Genomic DNA, 21,906 nt, shown 5'->3' with positions numbered 1-21,906 from the left:
TGTCAGTATGAAGCACATTGAGCTTACCTTTTATGAATTTAATTTATAAATGAAACTACCGCTGCTACAGCTGTGGTATGTGGCCCCTGGATTAAATTGAGCTGACCCATTGACATAATGTCAAGATCATATCCCGTTTGTTTAGAGAGGAGGGAGGGAGTGAATGTTTTTATTTAATGATTTATAGTAACAGACTTAACCCCCTGGCTGTATTCCATGTTATTTCTGTTTTCTGTATACTGTTCACCTCTGTGCCGTCCTCCTCGCTGCAGGGGGCGCTGTGTCCCCGTTGCTCAGACAAACCTCTCATTCCTCATCTGTATCCGGCTGACAGCTGCGTTCACTCCCGGGTGACTCTGGCTGTTCTTCAAACCTGCTCCCCTCCCTCCGTTCTCGTCCGGGGAGGTCCGAGGCTGCAGAAGACACCCCCAAACCCAGGGCCCTTGGTCGGCGTCTGGTATCGGGGCACTGGGGCGCTGCTCTCCCGCACAGCCGGTCGCACATGACGCGGGCTTCACCGATGGTGGTGCACGGCGCCGAGCGCTCCCCGTCGGTGCGACATCCCTGCGGCGAAGCTGCATCGCTGGCTAATATCAGCTAACAACACCGAGCTCTGTGCTGCTCCGCGCTGCTCCACCCCCTGCTCCTGGGCAACCCCGCAACCGATCCATCACGTCAACTATTGATTGATAACTAAAACTGCACCACCGAGGTCGACCCCCCACCACGACCTCCCTCTGAAGCCCATCCTGGTACTCTACGAGCGGGTTAAAGTAAGGCCGTACACAGAGTTTCTTCAGTTTTAACCCGTTACACGACCTTAAGTCTTCCTCTGTGGCCTTTAGGGGTCCGTTCTTCTCTACCTCAACACCCCGATGCCTCACTGTCTCCGTGTGTAACCTCAACCGCCCTGACAGCCCGATTCCGGTCTCCCCTCCCCCAGTTGAGCCGACCCGGCACCCCTACCGCTACTCTGACAGTCCGACCAGGGAGCACTGCTTCACGGGCATCGACTGCTGTGATTCCCGTCTGACATCTCCACTTTTCCCAGCATCCCGTTCGTTAAATCGCTGACTGGCCCGGTCAACTTGACACCCACACAAATCCAATTTCCGCTCCAGGACTCCGTGCGAACCCCCACACCCCAGCACATCTCCCCGACCAACGCTCCACAGCGCCCGGGCTTCGGGTCTCGCCATGCCGGGTCCGGTGGCCGGTAGCAAATCCCGTGTGTATGCAGATGTCAACACGCTGAAGAGCCGGGAATACTGGGACTACGAGGCCCACGTACCTAACTGGAAGTGAGGGTTATTCACTGCAGGTTCTTGCATTAATGGGGTTGCTTACCGCAGAAAATGATGGGTGTCATTCATTACCCATCCAGCTCAGGGTCTGTAGATAGAACTCTGAGTTTTCCTGATCTGTTTCAGTGTTGGCTTTTCTGCTTTCTTAAAAACAGACTTTGTAGCATTTTGTGGTAAAAGTACATCACTCTGTCTTCCTTCACAAAGGTGATTAAGCTCTGCTCTCGTCACTGTTTGCCTACAGCAACCAGGAGGACTACCAACTGGTCCGTAAGCTGGGCAGGGGGAAGTACAGCGAAGTCTTTGAAGCAATCAACATCACTAACAATGAGAAGGTGGTGGTTAAGATCCTGAAGGTGAGCAGTAACTTCTCTTTGAGCTCCACAAATATCCAAGCTGGATGCATGGTACAAGTGGAACCCTAGTTGATGCATGTTTTTAAGTTTCAGTTCACACAGGGTGAAATATTTCAGACATTGATTTCTTTGAGCTGATGTTTATGGCTGACACTTAACGAAAACACCAATTTTGTAAAAGTTGAAAAACATAAACTAATGGAGTCGCATTCTAATCAGCTGATGACCTGTAAACACCTGTAAAGGTCTCCTGAGGCTTTAAAGGGCATAATGCAGGTTAAACACAACAGTCCAGCAATTTCTGCCTTTTTTTAACATTAACAAACATGGAAAAGATGGAGACCGGGAATAGGGCAGGATTAGAAGGAACAACAGGAGTAGGAGAACGGAGCAGGTGTCCCTGTGAGTGAGCGCTGTTAGCTAGTGATATGCAGCTTAATGCTGTGTTCACATCAGCATATTTAAGGTTTGAAATCAGAAACACTGACTTAAAAAATAAGTAGTATGTGTAAGTGCTGATTGTAAAGCAACACGCTTTGAGCTGTAATGATAAAGTCCATAGAGAGAAAGACAGAGAAGTCTATCAGAGGTCTATCTGCTGATCTAGAGTCAGAAAACCAAGACTTACCTACGGTGCTCTGCTCACGTTTCCCTTGGGCTGATTCTCTGACAAATCCTTGGTTACGTCTGTCACCGGGAGCCGAGCTAGGAGCTGCTGCTGCAGTTGGTGAAGCTGCAGTTGTCTGTATTGACAGAACAGCACCCATGTCAGTCTCACCTGGACCTGACTCTGATATCCCATCCTGAACTCCTGAAATCAAATCCAGAGGCACAAAATCTTCCTGTTGAAAACGGGCACCACAGACGGCCGTGTGTTTTGAGACTGATGCAGAATAAAGTCCTGTCTCTTCACCTGCACGAAACAAACCCAAACACGAAAGCTAACTTTTCTTCTTATTGGGGAAAAAGTGGACTCATTGTCCTGTTAAACTAGTATTTCTGCATCCTGTGCAAACACAATATTTAACCATCTTAATGAATGGTCAAATTAAATAATACACTGGAAGAAACACAATACACACAACCCGAAATACCTGCCCTTTGTGCCCAGATAAAATCAACAATTGAATCAGTCAACAGTCATTATGAAGACTGCTGACTGACAGTCCTCCAGAAGACAGTCGTTGATCCCCTCCACAAGGAGAGTTATGACACTTAAGACCCAAACAGATCCCTAGAAAGAGGAGTGGAAGGAGAACGTGCAGAAGAAAAAGGAGAACAAGCAGCAGTGAGGACTGAAGCTGAAGGAGTGGACTGAGGCTGGAGTCAGGGCATCAAGGAATTTAGCCCCAACTGTCTCATTCCTCGAGTCAAAGCACTCCTGAACCAGAGACCACATCAGAAAAGTCTGACCTGGCCTAAGAAGGAAAAGAACTGGACTATCACTTAGTGGTCAAAAGTCGTCTTTTCAGATAAAGGTCATGTTTCATTATTATGTTATTGAGTCAGGGACCCACTGTCTGGAGGAAGAGTAGAGAGGCTAAGAATCCAGGTGTCTTGAGGTCCAGAGTAAAGTTTCCACCGTCAGTGATGGTTTGGGGGGTCATGTGATCTGCTGCTGTTGGTCCACTGAGTTTTTCTGAAGTCCAGAGTCAACGCAGACCTTTACCAGGACATTGTAGAGCACTTTATGCTTCGTCAGCTGACGAGATGCTGGTTTTATTTTCCTCCAGAAGGACCAAAAGCTGCTTCAATGACCATGATATTGTTGCACCTGATTGGCTGGGAACTCACTAAGAGGAAGATGTGACCCCTTTCTTATTAGTCTTATATTAACACAAACCAAAATTCACTATTTCAGAAAATTAGAGCGTAACGTTCTAGTTTTTACTAAAAAAAGGAATTTTGGGTTTTGGCTGGTGCTTCTTTTTCTCCCACACATTTTCCTTCCACTCCTCCGTCCACTAATCTGCTGACTGTCTCCTGGACGACTGTCAGTCAGTAGTCTGGCCATGGTTGTGTCCCTGACTGAACCTGACGAAGAGAAAAAACCTCTGCAGGTGTTTACAGTTCATCGGCTGATTGGAGTGAGATTCCATCATGATATTCAACTTTAACTCTTTAACTTCCACCTTTTCAATGTAAGAGATTTTAAGTCTATTTGATTTTTAACCCTTTAATATTCCAAAACAAAAAAAAAACAGTTTTTTGTTCTTGTTGGAGCACTAAGATCAGAAACCACACAAACCAGAAAAAATATTTGAAGCTTCAAAGACGACCCAGTCAGGTTTTACTCAGTTGGACACATTTTCAGTGAGATAAAGTGATATGTTAATTTTATGAGATACTGAATGTTGTGTTCCCATTAATTTTAAGACATAATCATCACAATTCAAAGAAATCATCACTGAAATATTTGACTCCATGTACTAAATCTATAAAATGAGTTTCAGTATAAAAGGTGATCTGTTTCTGGAATAAGTTTTGTGTGACTCTCATTGTAACAGATTAGATTACACCGGGGATTTTGGTTTTAAATTGAGAACTGATGATAATTGGAGCTGGTAGCATGTTAAAGCTGACTAGGGCTGGGCGATTATGGTAAAAATAAGAATCCTGTTTATTTTAAGTGATATTGAAATCACAATTAATATTCACAATTATTCATTTATTCATAAACTTCAGCACTGATTTAAACATAACTTTAGCATTAGAATTAACTTTAACCAGCAAGTGGCACATACAGTATTATTGATACACATAAGTCACACACACTCGCTGTGGCTGCACATGGAACACAGAAGAGCTATGAAGCACAGGAACTTGCATACATCTACACTGTGTGGCATATTAATTGTTTTTCTTCGATTATATTGTTTTTATGATTGTCAGATGGCAAAATTGTGATCACGATTAAAATCCAATTAATTGTCCAGCCCTAACACTGACCTGTCCTTACATTCAGAGACAAACAGGTTTTTCCTGAGTTTCTCCTTGCTGCTCTGACTGTATTTTAACTGTTGAAAGTTTGTCTGATTCTTTGGTTCTTTCTTCTCTTGTTTTTCTGTCTTTGTCGGTTTTCCTCTGGAATTAGCCAGTCAAGAAGAAAAAAATCAAGAGAGAGATCAAGATCCTGGAAAACCTCCGGGGCGGGACCAACATAATACGGCTGGTGGACACAGTCAAAGACCCTGTGGTAGGCTGGATAATAATAAGACCTGCACATTGTTTCATGAGCAATTATCCTTTATTTTCACGATTTCAGTTCCAGACAAATTTATAAAATATTACACAACTTCTTTATGATGAATATGAATTAGACAGCTGGGGGTCATCTTATTGTAGACAGAGGGAGGAGGAATTAAAACACTGTGGCTGCTCCACCAATCAGAAAAGGTTCAGCTTACAGACACCGCCTCTTAGAGTTCCTGGACATCTGGAAAGTACTACTCCCCAGGCACGGCTGTTTCAAGAGGTCAATGTATTAACCCAGAACTAAATTTGGACCCTAGTTCCTGCAGCCATAATGCACACAGTTCCTCAAAGAGTCCCTGGTTCTGGTGAAAAGTTCAAAATGCACCTCTTTTAAAGAATCTGGATGCTAATCTGGCATATCTGGTGTTTTTTCTCGTCTTCTTTGTAAATATTGTCACGGCCAACATCTTTGGCAGCATCTGGAGCGGGGTTCTTGTAAGAGTGCTTTGGTTGTAAACCAGTCATTAAAATCTGATTGCAGATAGATGTTTGTTTATGATGCAGAGATGTGAAGTGTTTGAAGAGGAGGACATGAGATCATAAAGAGGGGGTTGTTGATGAGCCTCACTCTGATCCGTTTACTTATCATGAATGATTTGATGATTTTAACTTCCTCTCCTCTCCTGTCCTCTCCTGTCCTCTCCTGTCCTCTCCTCTCCTCTCCTCTCCTCTCCTCTCCTCTCTGTCTCTCTGTATCTCTGTATCTCTGTCTCTCTGTCTCTCTGTCTCTCTGTGGTGACTGTACAGTCCAGAACTCCTGCGCTTGTCTTTGAATGCATCAATAATACAGACTTTAAGGTAAGATACTGTGTTCTTGTCTGCATGTTTCAGGGTGTGTGAGGCTTGTTGGAGTCAGAAATGTAACAACAATCCATGATGTAATTAAAAAAAAAGTTATAAAACCCAAAATTTCATAACTTCTTACATTTGGGTCAGTTATAACATTTGGGGCATTATGACATTTTTTTATTACATGATGGGTTGTTGTTACATTTTGAGCTCTAGAAATGTTGGGTGCTGGGACGATAGTTTTGGGGTTTTCTTGAACCTGCTGCCTACTCTTTAGATCCTTCCCTCTGAGCTACTTCCAGGGCTAGTTTAAAACCAGAGCCTAATCAGGAACCAGTTCTTTGGGATTCAGCCACCAAAGATCTGACCACAAACCAGAGGAACTGGTTGCAGAGTAGCACCAACTCCTTGTTGAGTCAAAAGTGAGATCTGCTCACATCAGGCGCTGGAGGCGGAGCTATCACGTTCAAATTACACCACCCAAATGTTTTTTTTTTCAAGCATACTTTATACACAAAACTGTGTAATCCTGGGTTTTTCATCTATTGTTGATTATTTTTATTTCATTTACTTCTTTATCCAGCTCAGGCAGCAGAGGCTACATGTACATGCAGTCGTTAACCCTTTCATATGTAGAATATTAGCAATAACCTGGTTGTGCATGGCCATGTAAACACCAATAACTTCAGAAAAACCAGAACATGCTCACATCCCGGTTTTTAAAAACCTGAAAATCTCCTCTGGGTTCCTCCTTTTCTAACCTGAATATTCGGTCATGTACACGTCTATCAGGATATCTCCATCCAAAGGAACATTGATCTGTGTTTGAGCATGTTCTGTTCGCAAGGAATATTGGGATGTGTCCGAAATCACTCCCTATTCACTTTATAGTGCACTACATAGTTAATACGCCATTTTGTAGTGCTGTCTGAAATCTGAGTGAGCATGGTCATTCACTATATAGTCCACTCAATGTATCCCACAATGCATTTTGAAAAGTAGCGTATTAGCGATGCTCACTATATGAGCAATGTATACCGTCATGCATTTCAGTTCAAACAGAAGAAATGGCTGATTACATGTTTAATGATTACTGATAGCATGAAACAACATTAAAAACTGTCAGAGAGTAACACTTAGCTCCCTATTTAACTTTCCGACGAGCCCGTCTCACAACTTTGAGCCGAGAAACAAACAACACGGACGTTAGCCGCTAAACCGTTCATCGCAGGTGATGCATTCACAGGACCTTGTAATTCTTAAACACAGCACAAGTTCCGCGCAAATATATGGTTTATTTATTTAAAAATAACATGTAATAAATGTTTCTGTTATATTTGGCTGTTGCAGAAAATAAACTAAATATAATATTAGTTATCACTAAAATTAATACTGTTTTGCAGTTTTTAAGAAAAGATATAACTGTAAAACCCCAGCCGTCCGTGAGCGACGCGAGAGTAAATACCTCACTGTCAGCGGCTGGCAAATGAGTGAATAGTGTCCGAAATGTTGTTTTAATTTAGCTGATTGAATGGACTATATAGTCCACTACATCTAATTCACTATATAGTGAATAGTAAGTAGGAAATGAGTGAATGATTTCGGACATAACCCTTGTCTTTTGAGTACAGAAAGTCTGCCGTGCTGCTGCTGTTGTTGTTGTTGTTGTTGCTGCTGCTGTTGCTATGGATACAGTAAGACGAAGCAGGGATAACGTGCATTGTGTGTTGCTGTTTTGATCAGTGTACCATGTGAACAGGACTAACTCTGTTTGCACAAACATGTAAACGGGTTATTCTGAATGTTTCAGAAATCTGAATATTGACCTCAACCTGAATATTAACTGCATGTCAACGTAGCCAGTGTTCCTCTAATTTCTCCTTTGACTGTGAACTAGGGCTGCATGATATATTGTTTCATTATTGCCATCAGGTTTTGCACATGTGCAATGTTCATATCCTGAGGTTATGGGATATGAAGAAAAAAAAGATCAGTCTGGAGCCTGAATATATTTATAGCCTATAATATTTGAGCCCTTCAGTTGGGTTTATGTAGCCTGTCAACACTCAATCACATCACTAATAGATCTAAATGAGTATCTGTTTATCTGTTTTACCACTATGATCTGTGCATTCAATTTTGTCTTCAGTCAGAAAGGGCTCTCAGTTTGTTTTTGGAGTCAAAGGGCATATTCAGACCTGGACTGTTTGGTCCACTTTAAACGAACCAGGGTTCATTTCCCACACTGGTACGGACTTTCCATGCAGGTGTGAATAGACACAAACGAACCCTGGTGTGGACCAAACAACCGGACCAAGACCCACTTTCTGAGGTGGTCTCGGTCCGCTTCCAAACGAACTCTGGTGCGGTTTGTGGTTCTCCGGTGCAGGTCTGAATACAAACCAAGGTCCATCTGAACTAACTACAGGATACATGCACCTTTTGGGCCAATAAAGCCACCGTAACCTAACCATCTTTGGTTCATACCTGATCCTCTGTCTTCTGTTTAGCCACGCTGTTGCTAGCATGTTGTGGGTCAGAAAACGCAGAGCATAACGTCTCCTTGCTGCGCGCATTTGTCTTCACTGTTACAAAATTTGAAACAGTGTTGTTAAGCCTGCTTTGAAGGAGCTGCTCTTGAAACTGAAAATGATTTTGCAGCTCTAATAAGAGCACAAACACATGTTTACCTCCATTTCCGGGTCTGTATTCTGTGTGCTGCCTTTGTCAGTGCTGTCCAATGAGAGCACTGATCGTCACACACGTGGATGTGTCTACAGAATAAAGTCCACTTGCAAAAAGTACAATCTGAATATGAACCGCACCAAACGAAAAAAATAAAGTCCACTTTTGATCCGGACCAAACAAGTGGACCAAAGGACTTTTCTGGTCTGAATACAGCCTTAGTTTCAATACTATGATAGCCAATTTTATTGTTTATTTTACATCCTTTTTCCCACGCCTTGCATTTTCCTGACCTACCATAAAACTTGAAACAGGTGGAGTTTGCTTTGCTTCCTGCAGAAATTAGCCAAAGATTATTAAAGTCTACTAAGAAGGCAAAAAGCAGGAGGAGGACAACTCTGAGTCTGCACGCTCTTGCTGTGTGTCTGGTTCTCAGAGGGACGCTGCATGTTCACATATTTAATAAATGTACCTGTGACATTCTATGATCACGGATGGGAACTTAAACCTCTGTGCTGGAGCGCGTTATTAAAAAGTCTGACCTGATGTGAGAAGAATCACTCGCAGGAAATGTTACGAATCAATATAGTTAATTAACAGATATCGACAGGATTAAGTCTCTTTGCTAATGTAAATAACAGAGGCAGAGAGAGACAGAGGAAGTTGGGTGAGAGTCTGATATCTTAATTTCAGGGAGAATTCAGCTGAAGCTGTGAACTTGAAAATATTGCAGCAAACAAAAATATCACAGTATCATGTCTTTCCTTAATAACATGCAACCCCAGAGTAAACTCCTCTTAACTTCATCCTGGTCGGTTTGAGGAGGCTGCAATGATCACACTGTGGATTCACTTGCTCATATCAAGCCCCAGCTGACTGTGAATGGCCTGTAAGAAAGTAGACCCAGATGAGAAAAACCCATATCCAGGTGTTTTCTAGTGAAGCATAAAGTCTTTATCAAGATGAATGTGTTAATTTGTCTTCCTAGAGTGTGTGTGCATGTTTCCTGATGTGTGAGAATGAGCTGTTTTTACTCACACCAGGACTACTCAAGTGGGAAAGGATTCCCCTCTATCCAATGCAGATTGATCTGATCTGATTTGACCCCTGATGTACTTGTGTTGTTCCTGCAGGAATTGTACCAGAAACTGACAGATTATGATATCCGTTTCTATATGTATGAGCTTCTGAAGGTAAGAGTCCTCCTGAGAGATTTTCCTTTAAAATGTTCATTTTGATGAGTTCAAACATCTCTAAAGTCATCTCTGTTTTCTGTGTGTGTCTGCCTGCCAGGCTCTGGACTACTGTCACAGCATGGGAATTATGCACCGTGATGTTAAACCACACAATGTTATGATCGACCACCAGCTGAGAAAGGTTGGTTTTGCTCTTTTTACTGCTGATCTTGTCCCCCACCACAACCACCTCTCTACTTTTCTCTGTCATCTCGTATTGAGGGTTGATGCATCCATTGGAAGTTCAAAAACACACAGTTTGGTTTGTACCTTGGTTATGACCTCACGTCCTGGTTTTCTTATTGGTCGGAAAAATTGCAAGTTGACATTTTGCACTGTTGGATCTTAAGTAGAGATAGACCGATATAGATTTTTCCGGGCCAATACCGATATTGATTACTTATGGTCAAGGAGGCCGATAACCGATATTTGAAGCCGATATTTATCTGCAGTCAAAGTGCAAATATTTGTGTCAAAATTTTGAACAATACAAACGCCAACACTTAACGTCATTCAAATACCTTCAAGCATGAGTTTATTAAACAGCTTCCAGACTTAGCAGCATGTTTTATAAAGTTGAATTAAAACTTAAAAAAATAAAAAGCTTAAGTTTTTACAGTCAATAAAGTTTGACAAAATTTCTATGTAACTGCAGTAACTGTAATAACTGCACTGCTGATTGGCTGTCACCCGAGCCATGGCTCTGCTTGTAACCAATCAGATGGCACTGTGGGTGGGACAGTGCTGGGAACTGAGTAGTGACTGCCGACAGCTGAGCGGCTGCATCAGAGCCAAAACAACGCAGTTTGAAATTTGTTTCTTATCGCCGGATGAAAAAAAAAGGCAGATGTCGATATGCCTCAAAATGCCAAATATCGGCCTCGATAATTGGCCCAGCCAACACAGCAAGCTGCCGTTTGACGCCCCTGACCAACCTGAAGCTCCATTGATCCATTGAAGGAAAAAGCCCCAGATCATGATGGCGCCCCCTCTACTGTGCCGCCGTGAAAACATCTCCAGTGGGATCTCCTGGTCATGTCAGTAACGTTGAAGCCATCAGGACGTCAAGGTTCAGTTTTTTCTCCTCAGAGAATCAAACTTTCTTCACCTTTCAGTGTCCCATGTTTGCTGCTCTCAAAAAAAAAGTCCAAACAGCGAGTTTGTGGCGTTGAAGGAGACGAGGACTGGTGGATGAGACAAGATGGTTTTTGGGCTGCAGTCAGCTCCAGTAACGACCACAGACTGTATATAGAGTGGACAGCCTGGCTCCTCCATTTACCATTGTATGGTTTTGAAGCCAAAATTCCCCCGTCACAGGTGCAGCCATTGTAGCAGTTTGGAGCCAGAGTCTGCGCAGTAGAGATGATGAGGGATTCTGGGAGAATCTGAGTGGAGCCAAGTGACAAAAATAATAATTATTTTTTTTCTTTCCAGAGTCTAATTACCTCTTGACTCTACCTCCCGACATATTTTACAATCCCCGAAAAAAAATACACAAGAATGGCAGCTGTCAATCATCGTTTAATGTGACATAAAACCTCCTTTTTAACCTCTTATAACTGCTAAAAATGAAAAATTTCAGAAAAAAAGAGGACTTGAATACAAGACAGCCAAATGATATCTTCAAATCACCACAACAATCAGACGTGAGAAACATTTCTACGAGGTGTACTAATTTGTTAAAGTTTGACCACAGTCCATCTGGAATGACTGGAGAGCTGGAATTTTTAACCTATATACCAGGGGGAGCAGTTTTTGTGGAGACCTCACTTTGAGCCGAGCAAGATGACATACATTTTTTTTACAGTCTATGGTAACAACTTTAATCTGGGTCAAGGATTGTCTTGTGTCTTGACGGACAACCAATCAGATCCTCTGGCTCAACGCTGGTGAAATATTTTTGGGTCTACCTCTGGACTTTTTTTGCTCCATAACCCTCGGGATCTTTCAAGAAATTCAAAATGTCTGTTTACTGTATCCAACCTCAGCAGAGATGGCGTGTTGTGAGAGGCCTTGCTGATGCAGCTCAACAATTGACTGACCACGTTCAAAAAGAGAAATATTTTTAGCCTTTGGCATCAGGAGGTCAGCTGATGAACAGACTGTTTCACTTTAATTGTAAAGAAATGTTTAATCAATTTATTTTCTCACTCCTTTTTTGCATCTTGTAGCTCTACTTAAAAGCTTTTTAAGGTCCAACAGTGCAAAACGTAAATCTGTGCAGTTTTTCATCTGGTCTAATTTTTCTTTTCACTGGATAAAAAATATCCACCTACTTAAAAAATACTGATTCCTGAAGAAAATAATCTTTAATTTACCAAATGAGAGCAGCCAGTTTGGCTCAGGACTGGGTTCACATAGAGTCCAGTCATAAAAGTGGGCGGCACAGGTCTGAGTCTCTCCCTCAGTTTCCTACTTCATTTAATGTTCTACTTTTTCAAAAACATGTTCAGGACTCTGTTTTTTACTGAATGAGTGGGACTTTTTTTCCTCAGCTGCGCCTTATAGACTGGGGTTTGGCAGAGTTTTACCACCCGTCCCAGGAGTACAACGTCAGAGTGGCGTCACGATACTTCAAAGGTCCAGAGCTCCTAGTGGACTACCAGGTGAGAGCTGCACTGACACAGTCCTGACCCTGCTCCTCTGTGGTGCTGTCACATTCTCATGAGGAAACGTGAAATGATGGTGACGTGTGTATTCTCATCATCGGCAGTGCTGTGTGATGATTTTCTGTTTCAGATGTATGATTACAGTTTAGATATGTGGAGTTTGGGCTGTATGCTGGCCAGTATGATTTTTCAGAAAGAGCCCTTCTTCCACGGACAAGACAACTACGACCAGGTACCTCTGACACCTCCACACACCCCACCTTTTTCATTAGCATGGTCCTAATCCTCTGTTGTACTCAAGCTTCACATTTAAGTTTGAAGGTTGACGCTTGAAGGCGAGCTGTGACGTAACCAGTAGAACTTAAAGAAATATTTTTTCAAAGCGTTACTGTTTTTCTCTTTGGTTTTATTTTATTTGATAAAGTTTTCTTCACAATAAAAGTGAGAAACAGTTTTTTTCTTTAACCCTGGTGCCTTGTGTCTTTCAGTTGGTGCGAATTGCCAAGGTGCTGGGGACGGATGAGCTGTTTGGCTACCTGCGTAAATACCACATTGAACTGGACCCACGCTTCAAAGACCTGCTGGGACAGTAAGTCCACTTTAGGGCCCTCGTTTATCAAACCTGTGGGTGTGCGCCCATGAAACACACTGTACATAAATCGCACATGAAGCTGTCAGGATGCTTGTTTCTACACCAGACTAGTCAGTGAGGGCCTCTTAAACCTGGTTTGTGTGACTGCAGGCAGAGCAGGAAGCGCTGGGAGCAGTTTGTGCAGACCGAGAACCAGCACCTGGTGAGTCCTGAAGCCCTGGACCTTCTGGACAAGCTGCTGCGGTACGACCACCAACAGAGGCTTACAGCGACAGAGGCCATGGACCACCCTTACTTCTGTAAGCCACACACCTCTAACAGGACACACACTGATTCAAGCTACCCCAACAAACAGTTCAAACTCTGAAATGTTACCAGCATAAAAAAAGAGCTGAAAATGTTAAAACCCATCATTTACTTCATCCTCTTTTTGAATTTGTAGCAGCGACACTTTTCAGAGGCGTTTGAACAGTGAACTCTACAGAGCAGAAGAGCTGTGAAAGCTTGATCTGACTCCAAAAAGATTAACTCCTGAACTCACTGAAGACCTGGTTTTACTTTCATTAAAATAAAACCAGGTCCTGGTCAGGAAGGCCTGGTCCCCCTCCACCTGTTCATTGCTGTGTTTGTTTTATTTGTTCAAGTTTAATATGATCTGGTTTGGACATGTTTTGTTTTATTTTAAAAGTCAATGGGCATTTTTGACGGTGTCTGTGCACAACTTCCTGTTCCACTAGACCTGTTTCTGTGAAATCATTGGAAATCATTGCCCATCCCTACTTCATGCACAGGTTGTGTCAGACCAGAAAGATGTAATATAAGTCTAAAAGTCTCTGAAGTTGTAGCAGTGCTCTCTGTGTCTCATTGTGCTGACTCTGATGAGATAACGCTTCATGTAAACAGACACTTCACTATGACGTAGGCAAGCCATGCACATGTGTAGTACCTGCTAAAGTCTGGTTCATATTGGAGAAGTGTGACCGCTGACCGTACTCGTCAGCGCTGCAGGGGGACAATCGTGGCACGGTTTGGGTGGCCAGCGTGACTACGCCTCTAAACACAATACAATCTGCCCTAAAGGGTCTACGAGGAGTTTGAAAGTGATCTTGAAAAAGTCTCCCTTCTAGATTATAAACCTGATCGTAATCCACACTTTACAATGAGATTATCAGCACAAATATAGGTTATACCTAAATGCTACCGCTTAGCCTCCCAATCGGGTCAGGCAGGATCTGATTGATTTGCGGCACGTCTTCATAAAAACACCACGCCGGCTGACAAAGTTTATTATTTTAAGATTATATCCATGGTGTTCCTGTGCTGAAATTAGATGTTGTTCATTAGGCTTTTTTTCTCAGCTGACAATTGCTCTTCGTAACTTTAGATAAATACATAATGTTGTTGCTTTGCATCCTGGGAAAAGTTGTTTAGAACAAAAAAAAATATGTTAAAAAGAAGATCTACTCCAAAACAAATGCAGGCCTTGGCAAGAGTTACATCTTTATGACAGTAGGTGATGGGAAATGGAGTTGCTGATGTTCCTCAGCGTCTTTAAGTAAGAGAAACTGTTGGGAAAGGACTTATATATTGCCATAAAACATCACATTTGTATATGATGATTAAAATAACAACTTGGCCCTGTGTTAAAACAGTCGGAATGCTAGACTGTTTGTCTGACTTGTCAGCTCTTAATTTTCTTTGAGCACTGTGATAAAAGACAAATTAGTCTACAGATTAACAGCAGCTCTGGATTTTTACGGGCCGATACCAATTATTTGTAGTCAAGGAGGCCGATAACCGATATTTGAAGCTGATATTCATTTGCAGTCAAAGTGAAAATACTGGTGTCAAAATTTTGAACATTACAAACTCCAACACTGAACTTCATTCAAATACCTTTATACTTAACAGCTCCCAGGCTCAGCAGCATGTTTTAAGGCCTGCAGACAGCCGTGTGGCTGCATCAGAGCTGCAACAACACAGTTTGAAATTTGTTTCTTATCGGCCATGGGATAAAAAAAAAAAGGCCGATTCCAATATGCTCCAAAATGCCAAATATCGGCCCCGATAATCAGCCTGGCCGATAATCAGTCTATCCCTAAATTTTTCTTTAGGGGGTTAAGAAGGCTGTCTTTTACCCCAAACAGCATTCAGCCCGGTTTGTAAAGATTCTCTACTTTCGTTTTCTGCTCCTCTTGTAGATCCAGTAATAAAGGAGCAGTCTCTGTCAAACTCTGACAACAACATGGTTTCCAGTGGCAACACGACAACACGATGAAACGCAGGTACAGCTGGACTCCATCACCCAAATCACTGTGCTGTGATAGGAAACAAGTTCTGGTGGATGAGGGAAAATCAGACTCTTCGTAATCTTCACCATCTTCTCTCTGTGTGTCTCTTTCTGCAGGAGTGGGATGAGAAGGATGTCTGTTACCTCGTCTTTATTCCAGGTCGTGACAGTAACTTGAAGTGTACAGTGACAGTGGATCAAAGTAACTCTGACCCGTTCCACACTCAAAGATATTTCATACAGACAAACACGTCGACACAAAGAAACCTACAGATCACTACAAGCACACTCTTCCTGCACACACACATGCAGGGAAGTACACACACATAGACCCTCCTCTGTACCAGCCTGTGATTGGCTTCTCCCGGGTTGTTGTCAAAGATCCAGAGTAATGAGCTTGATGCTGCTCCCCCTGTATCCCCTAAGATCATCTTTACCTCCCAGGCCGGTCCAGTAGGTGGACAGGACTAGCAGACGACTTTTTAAAGCGGTCCCTCTGCTCTTGTCATCCCTCCTCTTCCTCCTCTTTTTGTTTTTCTTGCAGTGGCATGGAGAATGAACAGGAGTCTGAGTCTGTAAAAGTCTTTATACTCTCCCCTGATCCCGTACCTGCACCTGTTAATCCACGGGTCTGTCCTCCTCCTCCTCCTCCTCCTCCTCCTCCTCCTCCTCCTCCATCCTCCCAGCCTGACCCCCAGCAGACTGACAGACAGACAGAAACACAGACAGACAATCTACTCCCGTTCTGAAAGTGGCATGGTGGACTTTAAATAGCAGGATGAAAATAATACTATTAATATTCCTGAAGAATAAAAGATTTTTATTTAGATGAACTTGTCCTGTGTCCTGTTGACTTCTGGTGGGTGGAGGTGGCATCAAGGTTTGACTGTCTGCAGATTTTTCCTTTCACTACATCAGTAAAGCTTTATCCTGTTTCCGTTTCCACAGCCAACCGTGCGCTTCTTGGTAGGCGGCATCCAAGCCAGACGCCAATAACTGCGTCAGCTACGTAAAAGCGTGATGGCATAGCTGCGTGGCACAGTGTGTCTCACTAATGAATCCAACAAAGAAGAAAAACACGAAAACAGTAAACAAAGAGAAACTGTTTGGTGAAGCTATTTTCCAAATTAAAAAAAAGTTCTTGACTCAACGAAAAAAAAGTCGACTGGAGATTCAAACATGGCCGGGTTACGTGTTATCTACATGGCACAGTGAGTGATGATTCTTTTGACCAATCAACAGCAGTGTTTCTTTCTCCATCTTCTGAGATCAGATCAGTTTAGTCTGGCACCCCGACAGAAGGGTACCAGGAAGTGGGACCGTAAAGGTCGCTAATGTCGGGACCTGTCCCAGACTAAAGCCCTGTTTCCCCCAAACGGTTCAGTTCAGTTTGTCCCTGTACGTCACGCATTTTGCGGCGTTTCCTTCGACTGAAACCAGAACAGGGTTGAAAAGAAGGGAATCAAAAATTGTCAACCTAAGTTTTAACATGAAAACAAAGGAAAATACCAAATTCCACAAATATATGTATATGAATAGATATAAAACATTAATGTCTTAGACATTCAGCATCCTGGATTGGTTCCACTTTGAAGTATAAAATGTGAAAAAGAAGTCTGCAGAGTAGTTTAAGAAAAGAATAAAAGTAATTTATTTGAATCAATTTTATTTATGAAACACGAATTAGCACAATCGAAATATCTCAAAAAGTGAGACAAAATGAAGGGTCTAGTCTCATCATAACCCACTATGAGTAGAGACCTTTAAGACACTCAGTGGTTACAGTGCTAAGAACAGACTTCCTTTAACAGACAGAAACCTGGAGCAGAACTCACGTTACACATACATCTACTGATGGACAGAGTTTAAAGCTGGAGTCTGTCAGACCCAAAGCAGTAAGTCGTCTACATCCAAGATCCAGAGGAACCTACGAGACGAGAGCTCAGCAGTGGCAACCTTCTGGAGAGCAGGGACTTAAATAAAGAGCACGTACAGCATGTTGTCACCACCAAAGAGGACAATAGTTTCCACATGTTTTCGAGGGTACTCTACATTCTCATATAATGGTGGTCTATGGTCTTATAAGGGTTTGGAGCTGCAGCTGCATTGTTTTCAACGAGATATTCATCTGATATGTCTTTTTTTTTTGCAGTGTACCATCTTCATTTACTATTTACCAGTATCACATATACACTCACATCAACACATTTCCACAAATCTCACAAGTTTTCCCTTAAATATGACTCCACAATGATTCAGACAGGTCCTTGTACATACAGAGAGTATGAGTACGTAGTTTTTTGAGAAGATGCTTAAAAAATCAGATCAGGGTTCTAATGGTTGACAGGCTAGAATAGAGAAGAATAGAATAGAATAGAATAGAATAGAATAGAATAGAATAGAATAGAATAGAATAGAATCACTTGATTATTACCAAACTGGAAAATTGTTGTGGTGCAGCAGCAAGTAAAACAATTAGATTTGATATATATGAAAGAAAGAAAGAAAGAAAGAAAGAAAGAAAGAAAGAAAGAAAGAAAGAAAGAAAGAAAGAAAGAAGGAAAAATGGAAAAAAAAGAAAAGAAAGAAAAAAACAGAAAAATAAAGTAAGAAAGAAGAAGAAAGAAATAAAGAAAAAAAGAAAAAAACAAAAAGAAAGAAAGGAAAACAGAAAGAAAGAACAAAAGAAATAAAAGAGAAAGAAAGAAGAAAGAAACAAAAGAAATAAAAGAGAAAGAAAGAAAAACAGAAAGAAAAAGAAAGAAAGAAAGAAAGAAAGAAAGAGAAGAAAAACTGAAAAAAAGAAAGAAAAAAGGAAGAAACAAAGACAGAGAGAGTGAAAGAAAGAAAGGAACAAAGAAAGAAAAGAAAAGAAAGAAACTGTTATTATAAGTAAAGAAATTATATGGAAAACTGAATCAGCCATATTAACTTAATACAAACATAATGACCAGGGGAAGATATTCAGGCTTTCACAAAATAGAATTTTCCACACTAGAGGTGAGCTGTTGTAAAGGGCCATGGTTTTGGTATGAAAGATCTCCTGCATCAGTCTTTGTGACACTGGAGCTGGATTAGCCTGGTGGAGAAGGGGCTCTACTGTTTGTCCAGTAGGTGGTGCAGAGGGTGACCAGGATTACCCATAACACATTGTTTACAGTCCTCCTCTCTGTCACCACCACAGAAGAGTCCAGCTTGCAGCCTGTCACAGAGCAGGCCTTCTTAATGAGCTTCAGTGTCCCCAGCTTCAGCGCTGCTCCCTCAGCAGACCACAGCTTAATAAAGTGCACCAGCAACAACAGACTGATAGAAGATCTCCAACATCTTACTGCTCACGTTGAAGGATCTCAGCTCCTTCAGACAGTAGAGACTGCTCATCCCCTTCTTGCTCACAGCCTGTGTGTTGGCCTGTCGTCTCTGATAACACCCAGAGACTTGTAACTCCTCCACCACAGACACATCCTCACCTTAAATACACAGTGGGGTAGAAGTGGCGTTGTTTTTTTTTCTCAGGTCAGTCATCATCCCCCTGGTTTTGTCTGCATTTAGGATCAGGCAATTTCCCTGTCCACTCTTCAAAGTTCATAAATAGTGAGGAACCTTTTGATTTCCGGCCTTTTTGTGATGAGAAATGAGATTTCTCATCCATGGCTGCACAGCCCAAAAAATAAAGATAAAAAAATAAACATTGTCATACCTTCTATCTCCACATGGGGGAGGGCCATTACACCTTTAAAACTCGCTGCTGTTTCCCAAAACTCTGACCTCTGAGGTTTTTACTATTGAATTAATGATTTATATTTCAAATACCAAAATATATTAGAGTGACCTGGTGGCACTTATTTTAACCTGAAGACTGACCAAAAACTGAATTAGTCTTAACACTGAGCTGCTGGTTAATGGATCAACCAGAGTCTATTTCAGAGAGATCCTAGTCTGTAATTAATACACTGCACACTTTTAGTTGTAAGAATATGAACATGCACAAAGACACATAATTCCTAATTTCATGCTTCAAATTTAATCTAATATTCTGTCAGGCCAGCTCAGACTAGGTTAGTTTGATACAGATTACTGCTCTTCACCATCATTAAATTTCTGGATTAACCACAACCACACTGAACAGCTGATCCAAGGCAGGGTGGATCTATACTTTCATGTTGTTGACGCCAAATTCTGACCCTATCATCTGAATGTGGAGCAGAAATCCAGACTCATCAGACCAGGCAACGTTTTTCCAATCTTCTATTGTCCAGTTTTGGTGTTGCTGTGTGAATTGTAGCCTCAGTTTCCTGTTCTTAGCTGACAGGAGGGTCACCCAGTGTGGTCTTCTGCTGCTGTAGCCCATCTGCCTCAAGGTTGGACATGTTGTGCGTTCAGAGATGATCTTTACTGGTTGGATTTTGTGCTTGTGTGAAGAGGTTTTACATTTTATCAAATAGTTTAAACTTTCTGCTTTAGAGTGTTTATTTGCTTTAGTAGTTAATTGATTCCAAGTTGTTAACAGGAAGTGTGACTTCTGCTGGGACCCAACAGACTGAATGGTGTAGTAAAACATATGTGACATTGGACAAACACTAAACTGCCAGGGTTGAAATCCAGAGACCAGGGGCATCGTGGTATAAGTAGAGGATGAAGTAACTTTGCCAGGGGATGGTTGGAAGGCTTCCCCTGGTCACAGTTGGGACAAGCAGCTACATACTCAGCTACGTCTCTAGGTTTGGCCACCAAAATCTCTGGCAATGCTTGGCCATGGTGGACCCCTGCATGGCAGGAGAGTCTGGAGGTGTGGGCCCACTTACGAACCTGAGAGCTGACGGACTCAAGGACAAAAGGCTTGCCTCGAGGTTCAGCGCCTGGTGACAGATGTTAATGGAGGGCCTCCGGTACATCTTGGTAGACATTAACCCCAGGTAGTGGCAACAAAGCCAGGCAGGATGGTGTCAGGCTCTGAGGATTCAGGATCACTCCTTAGTGACGAAGCACCTGGCTTCCCACTCCTGGAACCAGGAGGAAGAGAGAGGGTGAAGTTGAAACAGGGAAAAAAAAATAGTGCCCAAATGAAGAATGGTTTTCAGCTCCTTCCAACCAGTGTCTCCACTCCTCCAGAGCCATTTTGACTGCCAACAGCTCCTAGTTTCCAGTGGCATAATTGCCTACACGAGTGCACCAAGGTGTTGACAATCTACTGGATACATGTGAAGGCCAGTTTGTACTGTCACAGTTCTGAAGAGACCCAAGTGCAGATTGACACAAAGACAGGAGTAAGGAAAGATAATGATTATATACACTGCCAAAAAGAGCAAAAACACGCCGTCAACTCCCAAAAGCCTATCCAAACAGGAGGAGTACGAAATCAAAAGGCAAATCCAAAACATGGTACAGGCAGCTTTCAGAAACCAAGAAACCAGTACAATCCAGGCAGAAGTAAGATGGCAGACAAAATCCAAAACAGGCCGAACCAGGCAGGATTAAGACAAGAAAACTGGAACGAAGCTGGCCGATGCACAAAACATTGGACCAGCAACAACAACAGAAACTGACCAGGTAAAACAATGGCAGGTGATTAGCTAACAGGCTACAGGTGTGAGTGGGTGGGCGGGGCTTAGGAGGAGCAGGCAGCTCCAGCAGTGTCCATGACAGTCAAAACAGATATAAAACACTGATTATCATAATTACACTGTACTTTTATTGAAAATAATTATAACATATGCATTAAAATGAACAAATACTGAGTGAATAGTCTAGCTGTAATAATAAGATGAAGGAAAATTAATTCAAATATTTGTTTCTGAAAAGTTCATTGTGCTACATGTGAGCACAACCCAACTGTTTACATACACAGCCATGAAACCAAGCATTGAATTGATGATTTGTTCACAATATATTGCATGGGCTGCAAGTCCTAATGCCAAAAATGGAGGAGGAAGAAGTATGACTTCATGTAATCCTACCCCTTTAATTACCACGTTCTACAGTTGAGGGTTTTTTTTTTAATTTCATTTCTTTACAGTCATAATATTTATAAAATTACCATGCTGAACAAAATATATAATCCTATATATAATAATTGATTTCTTCAATATAATACCCCTCTATGCACATACAGAAAAGACAACCAAAATCAAACGCTGTCATTGCTCTTCTTATCTGCTGTTCCTCATCCTTACATTTACTAAAAATTAGAATTTCTATTACCTTGTAATGTTTTTCTGACACACCGTATTTTTAATGTTCAGCTCTCCCCTAAAATTATAGCCCCCGACTCTTTCTGAGTACAGCAGATTTTTTTTTGTCTGGAATTTTTTTGCTTTGAATATTATTTTTGCAGTTTTAAACTGAACATGATCTTCGAGTTCTTACGTTTTAGAGATTGTAATTTTAAGAAAATTATTTTTAAGCATTACAAGTTATTTATTTATTTTTGATATCAAGTGGCCATAATTATAATATTAAAATGGCAACTTCCTCAAGCTGACTGACAGTAAAAGAGCCATCACCCCCAATCAGTCATGAACTACAACTGAACCTTTTTGTTTTTATTTCTCTTTAAAAGAATGATAAACACTGCATACCTCAGAATTTTAGGCTGATAACTATCAGTCAGTTGAGCTTACACTTACATTCAATAACTGATGCACAAACGTGTAAATCAATTTTTCAAACCAGTGGGGATTCTTCTGAACTTTCTCTTAGCCCAGGGGTCTTTAACCTGTGGCTCTGGAGCCTCATGCCGCTCTTTGACTCCTTTGCAGTGGCTCCTTGAAACTTTAAAAATATTATTACAATAA

The 21,906-nt window shown here is 41.8% G+C and overlaps 1 protein-coding gene across 2 annotated transcripts; it reads left to right on the top strand.

Moving 5' to 3' along the window:
* Positions 1-331: 331 nt before the first annotated feature.
* On the top strand, positions 332-15,944 carry csnk2a2b (casein kinase 2, alpha prime polypeptide b). 2 transcript variants are annotated; one of them, XM_074678049.1, is made up of 13 exons: positions 332-773; positions 846-1,301; positions 1,549-1,660; positions 4,755-4,856; positions 5,663-5,713; positions 9,523-9,582; positions 9,683-9,766; positions 12,120-12,230; positions 12,364-12,465; positions 12,722-12,822; positions 12,976-13,124; positions 15,027-15,110; positions 15,233-15,944. In XM_074678049.1, exons 2-12 carry the CDS (start codon positions 1,198-1,200, stop codon positions 15,101-15,103), a joined length of 1,053 nt encoding a protein of 350 aa, XP_074534150.1. In that variant the 5' UTR covers positions 332-773; positions 846-1,197; the 3' UTR covers positions 15,104-15,110; positions 15,233-15,944. The 2 variants fall into 2 exon arrangements, with proteins under 2 accessions (XP_074534150.1, XP_074534149.1); XM_074678048.1 differs by having other exon boundaries at positions 332-1,301.
* Positions 15,945-21,906: the final 5,962 nt, after the last annotated feature.

This window comes from Halichoeres trimaculatus, unplaced genomic scaffold, assembly GCF_033239565.1.
Source record: "Halichoeres trimaculatus isolate MK-OKI-2021-1 unplaced genomic scaffold, fHalTri1.1 fHalTri1_scaffold_10, whole genome shotgun sequence".
Classification (NCBI taxonomy): domain Eukaryota; kingdom Metazoa; phylum Chordata; class Actinopteri; order Labriformes; family Labridae; genus Halichoeres; species Halichoeres trimaculatus.
Note: the sequence above shows the minus strand (reverse complement) of the source record. Positions and strands in the feature narration are given on the sequence as shown.

What these genes read in the sequence shown, in the direction of transcription:
- csnk2a2b (XM_074678049.1), top strand. Translation starts at nt 1,198, where the DNA reads ATGCCGGGTCCGGTGGCCGGTAGCAAATCCCGTGTGTATGCAGATGTC. An exon ending in TGGTGGTTAAGATCCTGAAG is followed by an intron (nt 1,661 to 4,754) that starts GTGAGCAGTAAC and finishes CTCTGGAATTAG; the next exon opens with CCAGTCAAGAAGAAAAAAAT. An exon ending in AGCTCCTAGTGGACTACCAG is followed by an intron (nt 12,231 to 12,363) that starts GTGAGAGCTGCA and finishes TTTCTGTTTCAG; the next exon opens with ATGTATGATTACAGTTTAGA.